This window comes from Muscardinus avellanarius, assembly GCF_963383645.1.
Source record: "Muscardinus avellanarius genome assembly, chromosome: X".
Lineage (NCBI taxonomy): Eukaryota > Metazoa > Chordata > Mammalia > Rodentia > Gliridae > Muscardinus > Muscardinus avellanarius.
The window spans coordinates 72,063,007-72,074,607 of NC_137792.1; the positions used below are offsets into that span (position 1 = coordinate 72,063,007).

The 11,601-nt window shown below is 39.9% G+C and overlaps 1 protein-coding gene across 1 annotated transcript; it reads left to right on the forward strand.

The window, feature by feature from the left end:
* Positions 1-1,151: 1,151 nt before the first annotated feature.
* PLAC1 (placenta enriched 1) lies at positions 1,152-1,787 on the forward strand (the record flags this gene model as incomplete). Its single annotated transcript, XM_080718937.1, has 1 exon — positions 1,152-1,787. The coding sequence occupies one exon, from the start codon at positions 1,152-1,154 to the stop codon at positions 1,785-1,787; it is 636 nt and encodes a 211-aa protein (XP_080575063.1).
* Between the last annotated feature and the right edge of the window lie 9,814 nt (positions 1,788-11,601).

Below are 11,601 nucleotides of genomic sequence, written 5' to 3' on the forward strand. Positions count from 1 at the left end.
GCGTTTATGTGATCACTCTTAAATGAGATACTTGGCAAAATTTCAATGTGGCTGTCAGGAATAGATTACAATTTCTTCTTAGGTCTTTTTAAAATTAAGTTTCTTGCTAACAAAAAAAGCAGTAAGGAAGGGTTCATTAAAATATGGATATTCTATGCAAGGACATTGCAGCCCCCCTAAGGCAGAAAGTATTGCTAGCTTGAATTACACCGCAACTCCTGTTTACTTAATATTTGATGCAAAAACTGTTTTCATTTAATGTTGGATTTACATATAAAGGGATATGACATCTGATTAGTGTATATTCTCGTTCTACATAAGAGGAAGAAGTATATGTTTTATAACAAAACAGCATGGTAAAGCAACTTAAAGAAACCACTGCAAGCCAGGTGTAGTGATGTATGCCTGTAAACCTAACACTTGGGAAGCTGAGACAGGAAGATTGCAGGTTTGAGGCCAGCTCACGGTAACTTACCAAAACCCTATTTAAAAATTAAGAAATAAGCCGGGCGTGGTTGCACATGCTTGTAATCCCAGCATTTGGGAGGCTGAGATGGGAGGATCGCGGTTCTGGGACAGCCTCAGCTACTACTTAGTGAGGCCCTTTGCAACTCAGTGAGACCCTGTTTCAAAATAAAGAATAAAAATCTAGTTGTGGGTGTAGCTCGGAGGTAGAATGCCCCGTGGATTCTATCTCCTGTACCACAAAAAATTAAGAAATAAAATAAAGCTGGGGTATATCTGACAGGTGAAATAAATGTTCCTTGGGTCAATGCCATGTACTACAAAAAAAAAAAAAGAATTAGAAGAAGAAGCAGCCATTGTAAGACCAAGGATGTAGCTAAATGGAAGAGTACTTGGCTAGCATGTGTGGTGCTCTGGATCTATTCCCAACACTGCAGGTTTTTTAAAAAGGCTATCAAAAAACATGAGAATTCTCACAATGAAATTTAAATTTTGTTCTGTTGTATACAAATGTTTTCTTCTTGATGCTTTAGAAATAGCCTTGTGCTTAAAAAGGGGGGGGGAGATCATCTCTGACCTTTTTTTAGACATTAAAATGACATACCTTTTGTGTTTATGTGTGCTCTAGACACCCTTACTGGACACCTTCCTGTTTCCAGTGTCTTGTTACCTGACCAGCACTAAGGATGAATGCTTTCAAGTTGGTAGGAGGGATCATTCTCTTCACCTCCCTGTTCTCATCTTGTCCTGGACAAAATCCAATGACGGTGCTATGTTCTACGGACTGGTTTATGGTCACGGTGCATCCCTTCATGTTGAACCATGATGTGTATGTACACTTTTATGAACTACACTTGGGCCTGGGCTGCCCCGCCAACCACGTCCAGCCACAGTTCTACCAGTTCATCTACCGCGTTACTGAATGTGGCATCAGAGTCAAGGCTGTCTCTCAAGACATGGTTATCTATAGCACTGAGATGCATTATGCTTCTAAGGGTACCTCATCAAAGTATGTCATCCCAGTGTCGTGTGCTGCCCCGCAAAGGTCCCCATGGCTCACTATGCCCTTCTCCATAAAAGGAGCCAGCGACAGTGCTGTAACCCAGAATGGTGACACATGTCACAATGTGTTCAGCTCATCAACACAGTCCAACCAAAGGCCCAGCTGCGATTGTCCACCATGTGTCTTCAATGAAGAGTACTCTCGGGCCCCTCATCTCCAAGCAGGGACTCCGGAGACCCATCTTGTGCCGTTGTTTTATTTTCTTGATATTTCTGAGGATTGGCATCTTCGCTCAAATGATCTGATTGAACCCATGTGATCCCCAGAGTTGGGGTCTCCTGAAGATGCTATTTCTAGAATTAGTATGTAGTATTTTCTAGATCCAAAAAATAAGTGTCCTTGTAGCTCTCGTAGGAGTATTTTTGAGAAAGCGCAATTCATAGCAACTTTATTATTACCATCTTTTTCTATGTGTTTATATCTTTTTAAAGAAAATAAAATTTTGATAGTATGAAAATACCAGCCGGATATTTTTATTTACAAACACATATATTGCTTTTACTGTGGGTCAGACACTATTTTAAGTGGTTCACAAACATTAGTGCCTGGTTTCTTCTGTCTATCTAGGATGAATTGTCTCTCCTTTAGGGTCTTCCAAGTAAACATCCCCCAACTGAATCTTTCCATATGTATCCCCATTTCACTTATTCTGTGCACCATTAACAGAGCTTAGCTACCTGCCTTCTTAGTTTGATCTACAGCTGTATTGCTTTTTATGCTTAAAAAGCATTGGTTGGCTGGGCATGGTGGTGCACGCTTGTAATCCCAGCATTTGTGAGGGTGAGACCAGAGGATCGCGGACAGCCTCAGGTACTTAGTGAGGCCCTCTGCAACTCAGTGAGACCCGGTTTCAAAATAAAGAATAAAAAATAGGGCAGGGGCTGTAGCTCGGATGTCGAATGCCCCTGGGTTCCATCCCCAGATACTTCAAAAACCCATACAAAGTAGGGTATGGTGGCACATGTTTGTAATCCCAGTACTTGGGTGGCTGAGCCAGGAGGATTACAGGTTTGAGACCAGCCTCAGCAACTTAGCAACATTCTGTCTCAAAATGAAAAATATAAAAATAGTGCTGGGGGTATAGCTGGGAGGTAGAATGCCCCTGAATTCAATCCCCAGTACCACAGAAAGAAAAGAAGAAAAACAAAAGGAAAAAAGAAAACATACAGGTCACATCCTGCCAGCAAAATAGGTAGGTTCTCAGGTACTTTAGTCAGGTACTGATAATACTTTGAAAAAAAGTTTTTCCTTCCAATATATATGATCAGAAATTTTTAACCAAAGTTTGGCTGTGCATTTGCTTCCTCAAGAATTTGGAAGAATAAGAATAAGTGCAATGTTTGACGAATATTTATTATTTAGTGCTATTACATGCCAGATATGGATCTAAACACTGAAAATATGGCAGTGAGCAAAAAGGGACTCAGAGCTGTGGCCATACAGCTGGTAAACAAATAAGTAAACAAATATCAATTCAGATAGCAATAAGTACTATGGAGAACCTAAAGAGACATAAAGGAAACTGGAGAAGGTGCCAGAACTATCAAGGCAGGCTTCTGAGAACTTCTCATTTGAACTGAATCTTGAATATAGAGAAGGAGCCAGTCCTGTGGTGAGATGGTGAAGAAGCATTCTATGTAACAGAAGCATCTCATTTAATCCTCACTTCTATTTAGTAGAAGCATCTCATTTAATCCGAATGAGACCTCACTCATTTAATCCTCACTTTCTTATAAAAGAAGTATTCACATCACACCCATGTTACAAATAAGAAAATTGAGGCACAGAGTAATGAAGAAACAGACTGTTTCAAAGAATCATGTTGAATACCATAAATATATACAATTTTGCTCTGTCAATAAAAATTAATTCTGTGGGACGGATACTGGGGATTGAATCCAGGAATATTCTGGAATATTCTACCTCTGATATATACCCCAGCCCTATATTATTTTTGAAGGGTTTTAATCTTTTTTTTTTTTTTTTTTTTTTTTTTTTTTTTTTTTTGCGGGTCTAGGGATGGAACCCAGGGGCATTTGACCTATGAGCTACAGCCCCTGCCCTATTTTTTATTCTTTATTTTTTTGAAACTGAGTTGCAGAGGGCCTCACTAAGTAGCTGAGGCTGTCCGCGGACCGTGATCCTCCAGTCTCAGCCTCACGAATGCCCAGCCCTATTTTATTTTTGTGTGAAAACACGATCTCACTAAATTGTTAAATCCTGAGGCTGTCCTCAAACTTGTGATCCACTTGTCTCGGTCTTCCAAGTACAAAAAATAAAAAGGGCTGAGGGTATAATTGGGAGGTATAATGCCCCTAGGTTCAACCTCCAGTGCCAGAAAAAAAGCAGAGTGGTTCATTTTTAAATTTGCCTATTATTAGCCGGGCGTGGTGGCGCACGCTTGTAATCCCCGCGCTTGGGAGGCTGAGACAGGAGGATGGCCCAGGTTCGAAGCCAGCCTCAGGTACGTGGTGAGGCTCTCAGCAACTTAGTGAGACCCTGTTTCCAAATAAAATATAAAATAGGGAAGGGAATATAGCCCAGAGGTAGAAAGCCTCTGGGTTCCACCCCCAGGACCACCAAAAAATAATAAATAAATAAATAAATAAATAAATAAATAAATCTGCCTATTATTGAGGGAAAACAGGTAATAACTCATGCAACAAATGTTTATTACACTTGTCCTTTCTGCCAGGCACTGTGGTAGATGCTGAGGTTGCAGTGGCGAAGACGACTAACAACCTGGTAAGGGTGAGGAAGACAAGTAGAGATGCCTAAGGAGGTAGTGGCTATAAAGGCTTTACCTTTATAGGAATGGTTTCAGGTGGAACCTTTGGTGCACCTTAGAATGGGTCTGTGCAAAGACATGAAGACCAGGGCTGAGGTCACTGGAAAAAGTGACAAGTAGCCTTGTCCAATACAATGGAGGCAGAGTGGAGGGCCAGATGATAGCAGTGAGCAGTGGGGCCAGAGAAGCAGTAGTAGATGAAACAATGCACAAGAGAACTCACAATCCCCTACTCCACCTCATCCTCTCCTCAGAATCTCATAGATTATTAAACATTATACCACATATGAGCAACTTGGCAAACTATCAGACAGAATAGACCTACTGTGTGCAGTCTGAGGCCACTGTGTGTGAGTTGAGCAGTTCACAAATGCAAAGGGCAGTCTTCAAAGTGACATCTCTGGAGCTGCGTTTATCAAGGCATCCTTGGTAACAATACTAGTTATCATGTGTCAGATATGCTATTTACATGAGATCATTCAGTCATCACTCTGTCACGTAAAGATGAGGGAACTAAGGCTAAGAAAAAATGAACTTGTACTGTTAATAAATGACATCACTGAGACCCCAGTCCAGGTGTACATTTGCCTCTGTACTCAACACCCCCTCCTGCAGAAAAGAAAATTCTGGAAGATCCAAAAATATTTGCTGATAGAAGTAGGCTATGAGCCCACACTTAGAAGATGCAAAAAAGAGCCAGGCGTGGTGGCACACGCTTGTAATCCCAGCATTCTGGGAGGCTGAGACAAGAAGATAGCGGTTTGCATACAGCCCTAACTACTTAGTGAGTCCCTTTGTAATTCACTGAGACACTGTTTCAAAATAAAGAATAGAAACTGGAGCTGGAGGTGTAGCACGAAGGTAGAATGCCCCTGGGTTTCATCTCCAGTACTACAATAAATAAATAAATAAATAAATAAATATGCAAAGAAGCCAGGTGTGGTGGCACACACCTGTGATCCCAGTACTTGGGAGGCGGAGACAGGGGGATTTCAGATTCAAGACCAGCCTCAGCAACTGAGACCCTCAGCAACTTAGCAAGACCCTGTTTCAAAAAATAAAACAAAAATAAATAAATAAAAATTTAAAAGTGTTGGGGGTGTAACTCGAGGTAGAATTCCCCTGAGTTCAAAACTCAGTACCAAAAGAAAAAAAGTAAAGGATTTAGATAAGCTGGGAAGAGGAGGAACACTTTGAGCCTAAGCATTGAGACAGGAGAGATGAGAGTGCCATGCTAGAGGAGGACACTGCGAAGGCTATCGCTCTAAGCAAGGCAAGAGGAGATGGGAGAGCAGATGAGGAAGGAGTTGATGGATATGAAGAGAAATAAATGAGAACTTCTTCAAGTGAAGAATGACAGACCTTCATTCATTTTAGCCTACAAAAATTTTATATAAGCTCCACTCACAACCAAGAGATAATGTGAGCAGAGCAAGTAGATTTGGAGGGCTGAAATCTCCAGGCCCTGGAGCCCAGACCACATGCTCCCTGGAGGACATGATTCAAGCTAAGATCTGATCTTCCTGACTCAAAATATACAAAAATGAGATTGACTCAAAAGGTGTTTTTAGAGACCTAGGCTCTTGGAAGACATGGTAAGCTCTAGATTTAGGTAAGGAAATTGGGGTGAGGATAGAGAGTGGGCAAAGATGAATATAGACTATACATGTTGTTTTTCTGTGATAGTGACAACAAAGTGGGTATATCCAGGAATCAGCTTGAGAAATGGAGCTGCCCTCAAGCAAGGGTAATTACTGGGAGATAAGGCCTTCAGGGCAATCACATAAATACAGATAATTAAGACCCGAGAGTCAGAATTTCCAGACACTCAGTAGTCAAGACATCATTACAAAAAGGGTAGGAAAAGAGCTGGGTGTGGTGGCGCACACTTGTAATCCCAGCATTCAGGAGGCTGAGACAGGAGGACCACAGTTTGCAGCCAGCCTCAGCTACTTAGTGAGGTCCTTTGCAACTTAGTGAGATCCTGTTTCAAAACAAAAAATAAAATTAGGGCAGGTGTGGTGGGACACGCTTGTAATTCCAGTATTTGAGAAGCTGAGACAAGAGTATTACAGGTTCACGGACAGCCTCAGTTACTTAGAGGCCCTCTGCAACTTAGTGAGACCTTGTTTCAAAACAAAAGAATAAAATTAGGGCTGGGGTGTAACTCAGAGGTAGAATGCCCTTGGGTTTCATCCCAAGTACCATAAAATAATAACAACAACAACAACAACAACAATATAAAAATAAAATAAAATGAGACTGGGGGGTGTAGCTTGGAGGTAGAATGCCCCTGGTTTCAACCCCTGGTACAACAAAAGAAGAAAGAGAAAATGAAAGGAAAGAAAGAAAGAAGGAAGGGAGGAAAGGAAGGAAAGAAGAAAAAAAGATGGGAAAGAGAAAGAAAAATAAGCAGGGAGATGGAAGGTGTGTAACTCATAGAATCCTAAGTAGGGAGCTGGATGGGCTGTGGTCTCCAGTACCACAGACAAATCAAGATGGAGTAAACTTAGGATTCAAGGAATTGGGAGCTTTTGAACTGGACTTTAAATGAGAGGTAGAATTCCAGGAATTCTAGAAAAAGGGAACAACAAGAATAAACGTGTACAGAAATATTGTGACCAATAATATTTTGTATACGTTGACATTTGATTATAAGCATGATTTTTAAGAATTCAATAGCAATCTGCACATGTTGACTTGAACAACAGTTGATTCTGTAAAACTGTACAATTCAGGAGCATATTTGATCTCACTTCAATTGTATGCTTCTTGTGCCTGAGGGAGCCTGTCTCCTATTGGCTTGCTTTGCATTTTCCTTAAATGGCACTCAGTGAAAGTATCCACTAGGTGCTCAACCCAGTTGACCAACAGACTAGTAGTAAAAAGAAGGACTCCAGATAATGAAGAAGAAACCCCAGTGGAGTCAGGAAGGCAATCTAAAGGTAGGGGAGAAGGAAGACTGAGGTTCATTAGCTGAAATACTACCATCAACTGTGTGTACTTAAGTGAATATATCAACATAAATCTCAGTATTCAATATTAGGAAGGAAAGAAATGGGAAGGAAGGGTGGGGGAGCCCACCAAGTGCTGTGGGCATGTATATCATTGTCAACATGGTTTATATTATGATGTGAGACTATAATGCACCAATAAAAGCACATTATAAAAAAGCAGCTTTCTGGAAGATCCACAATAAAGGACCTAAAACCTGGGCATGATGGCACACAACTATACTCCTATTACTTGGGAGGCTGAGACAGGAGTATAACAGGTTCAAGAAAAACCTCAGCAACTTTACTTAGAGAGCCAGCCACAGCTACTTAGTGAGATCCTGTTTCAAAATAAAGAATAAAAAACAGGGCTGGGGGTGTAGCTCAGAGGTAGAATGCCCCCTGGGTTCAATCCCCAGCAACATACACACACAAACATGTTTGATAATAAAAAAAAAACCTCAGCAACTTATTGAGACTCTGTTTCAAAATAAAAAAATAAAATAGGGCCGAGGGCTCAGAGGTAGAATACTCCTGGATTCAATCCCCAATACCACACACACACACACACGCACACACACACACACACACACACACACACACAAAATGGCCTGAGAGCCTATAAACAAAGGAACAATTCTAAAAAGAAGATCAAAGCATTTTAAGAAAAAAAATGCATTTTTAATTGACAGATTTAATTGCCTTTTAAAATACCACTCCAAAAGAATGTTTTCCTCTCTTATTGTGGTAATGTTCAGTTAAATTTTAAGGTGAAATGGTTTATAAAAATCCATCACACAGTGTTCATCATATTTGCCATAATAATAAAAATTGCTTTGTTGCCATCAAAAGAAATGAGCATTTCACCTTTCAATATCTAGGATAGCCAAAAATGACTAAAACCATTTGTTAAGATAATTGCTTGTCAAATATTAAAAATTACAGCCATAATGAGATTCTTCACCCATAAAAGGAGGCTTAAAGTAACATTGAATTTTTTTCTTGTAGCCTGAAAATAGCAAAACAAATTTGTCCGTGTATGTAGTACTGGGTATTAAAACCAGGGGCATTCTATTACTGAACTACACCCATAGTCCTTTTTATTTTTTATTTTGAGACAGGGTCTCACTATGTTTCTGATGCTGGCCTCAAACCTGCAATTCTCCTGTCTCAGCTTCCGAAAGACTGGAATTACAGGCATATACCACCACACCTAGCAAACTAACTTAAAAAAGAACCTGTACATGAAAATGTAAAGGCAAAAAGTCTTATTTTTACAGATAACCCATTTTTAAAATGCATAAATACCCCATCCATCTATTCCTCCAATAATGAAAAAATGATCAAACATTAAACAGTGCTGGTTACACACACACACACACACACACACACACACACACACACACACACTGTGTTCCTAAGAAATACATTATCAAGAGACAAGTGTTTATTATAAAGAGAAGGCTGACTTTCACAGAAACGTCTGTTGGTTCTAATTAGTGTTAGTGCCTATGATGGATCTCAACAATATCCTGTTTACATTGTAATTACAGTTGTTTATTCCCTCAAAAAAAAGAAGAGAAATAGAGACTTCGAATTCTTTGCTTTTCCATACAACTTTTTCAGAATAAAACAAATTAGGTCAGATTTCAGCTTCTCAACTCACATTGGTCAAAAATGACAAGATCTTCTGTATTAGTTATCTATTGTTGAATAACAAATCACTTCCAAATAACAAGCTTTTATTATCACCCAAATTCTGTGGCTCAGGAATATGGGCATAGCTTAGCTGGGTGCCTCTGGCTCTGGTCTCTGATAAGCTGCAGTCAAGCTGTGGGTTGTGGCCGCACCATGTCCTACTTTGGAGAGAGAACACACATTCAAGCTCACTCAAGAGGCTGTTGGCAAGAGCCCTGGGCTCCTCTATTATGGCCTTCTCCACAGGCTGGCCACATGTCCTCATGACATGGTGGGTGATATGAAGAGAGAGAAGGAAAGGGGAAGGGAAAGAGGTAACCGAAGACCCAAGTCATAAACCACAGTGTTATTGTAACCAGTCTCAGAAGACACTCCATCAGCTGGGGGCCTGAATCCCAATACTTGGGAGGCTGAGACAGGAGGATTGAAGGTTCAAGGACAACCTCAGAACCTTGGATAGACCCTCAGTAACATAGTGAGACTCTTAAAAGGGTTGGGGTATAGCTCAGAGGTAGAATGGCCATGCATATAATCCCCAGCATTTCCCCCCAAAATAATGACACCCCATCTCTTCCACCATCTTCTATTTGCTAGAATATCCTCCAGGTTCTATCTGGGCAGTAGGGGAGGGGATTACAGAAGGGTGGGAATATCAGATGCTGGGAGTCCCTACATACCATCAGTCTGCTGCCACATCTTCACTCTGATCATACTGGCAAGCTCCACAAATATATTTGATTGATTTATATATTTATGCAAGTAATAAGTCCTACAAGCTGCAAATTCCAGGACCGGTAAAATAGCATTCTATAAACAGCTCCTTTTTAGGCCATGATGATGTAGTGGCACATGCTTGTAGGCCCAGCAACTTAGGAGGCTAAAGCAGAGGGATCACAAGTTTGAGGGCAGCTTGCACAACTTAGCAAGACTCTGTTTCAAAATAAGAAATAAAAAGGGCTGGGGATGTAATTCAGTGATAGAGCAATCCTGAATTTTATCCCCAGTACCATGAGAGAGAGGAAGTAAAAAAGGGAGAGAGGGAGGAGGAAGGAAAGAAGGAAGGAAGGAAAGAAGGGTTCTATTTAGTTTTATAAGAGGAACTTTGTTGGGGGTAGCTAGAGATACTGGGGCTTGAACTCAGGGGTGTTCTACCACTCAGCTACACCTTAGCCCTATTTATACTTTGAAACAGTATCTCACTAAATTGTTGAGTCTGGCTTCAACCATGCCAGACCTTCTAAGAGAAAATTTATGAAGACATTAAATCCCAAAAGAAGTGTAGTATAGAAATCAAACAATATAAATGATAATATTGGGTATTAGCTCTAACATTGTTCCTATTATTACCCATATTAGTGATAATGTAAACTCAACAATGCTCTAATGCAAGGGCTAGCAGTGTGGCTCAATGGAAAAGCACTTAGCTAGCCTCTATAAGGCTTTGGGTTGAATCCCCAGTGCTTCACAAACAAAAAAGAAACCTTCATATCTAAAGGTTCCACCATTTACAGATTCAATCAACTGTGGACAAAGAATATTTGGAAAAGTGCATAACTACTGAATATGTAGAGACTATTTTTTCTGGTAATAATTCCCAAAATAATATAGTATAATGGCTATTTATATAACACTTGCATTATATTAGGGATAATAAGTAATCTAGAGATGATTTAAAGTATATGGGAGCCCAGGCATGATGGTGCATGCCTGTAGTCCCAGGATTTGACAGGCTGAGACAGGAGGATCACAGATTTGAGGATAGTCTCAGCAGCTTATTGAGACTGTAAGCAACTTAGCAAGACCCAGTTTGGACTGCCTCTGATTCAATCACCAGTACCAAAAATAAATATGTATATGGAAGAAGTCAAGTGTGGTGGCAAACATCTGTAATCCCAGTACTTAAGAGATTGCAACAGGAGGACCACAGATTTGAGGACAGCCTCAGCAATTTAGAAAAACCCTCAGTGACTAAGTGAGACCCTATTTCAAAAGGAAAAAAAATTAAATAAGGCTGAGAGGTCTAGCTCAGAAGTAGAATGTCCCTGGGTTCCATCCGTAGTACAAAAAATTAATAAAGTATATGGATGGATAAGCATAGGCTATATGAAAATAATACATCATTTTATATAAGGCTATATGAAAATAATACATCATTTTATATAAGAGATTTGAGCATCTAATAAGTTTGGAATCAGCACAGGGTAGGATCCTAGAACCAATCTTTTGTGGATACCAAAGGACAGCACAGGGTAGGATCCTAGAACCAATCTTTTGTGGATACCAAAGGACAACTATAATATATGTGTGTGTGTTTATTTGTATATGTACACATATATATTAAATATATTTATGTATTTTTATTATTATAAGTAACTACAGATAAGAAGCAGGGACTTTGCTTATTGATTTATACGTGAGTATTAACACCACACCCCCTAGTTGCTACTTCCGTTTTTTGTTATTGTGGTTTTGTTTTGCTTTGCTTTGTTCTTATCCCATTCACAATCATCTGGTTTAGCCATCAGTGAAGTTCATGGGACTTAACTGAAGGCTAATGCATGAAATCAAAGTAGCTTATAGAATTATTAAATACC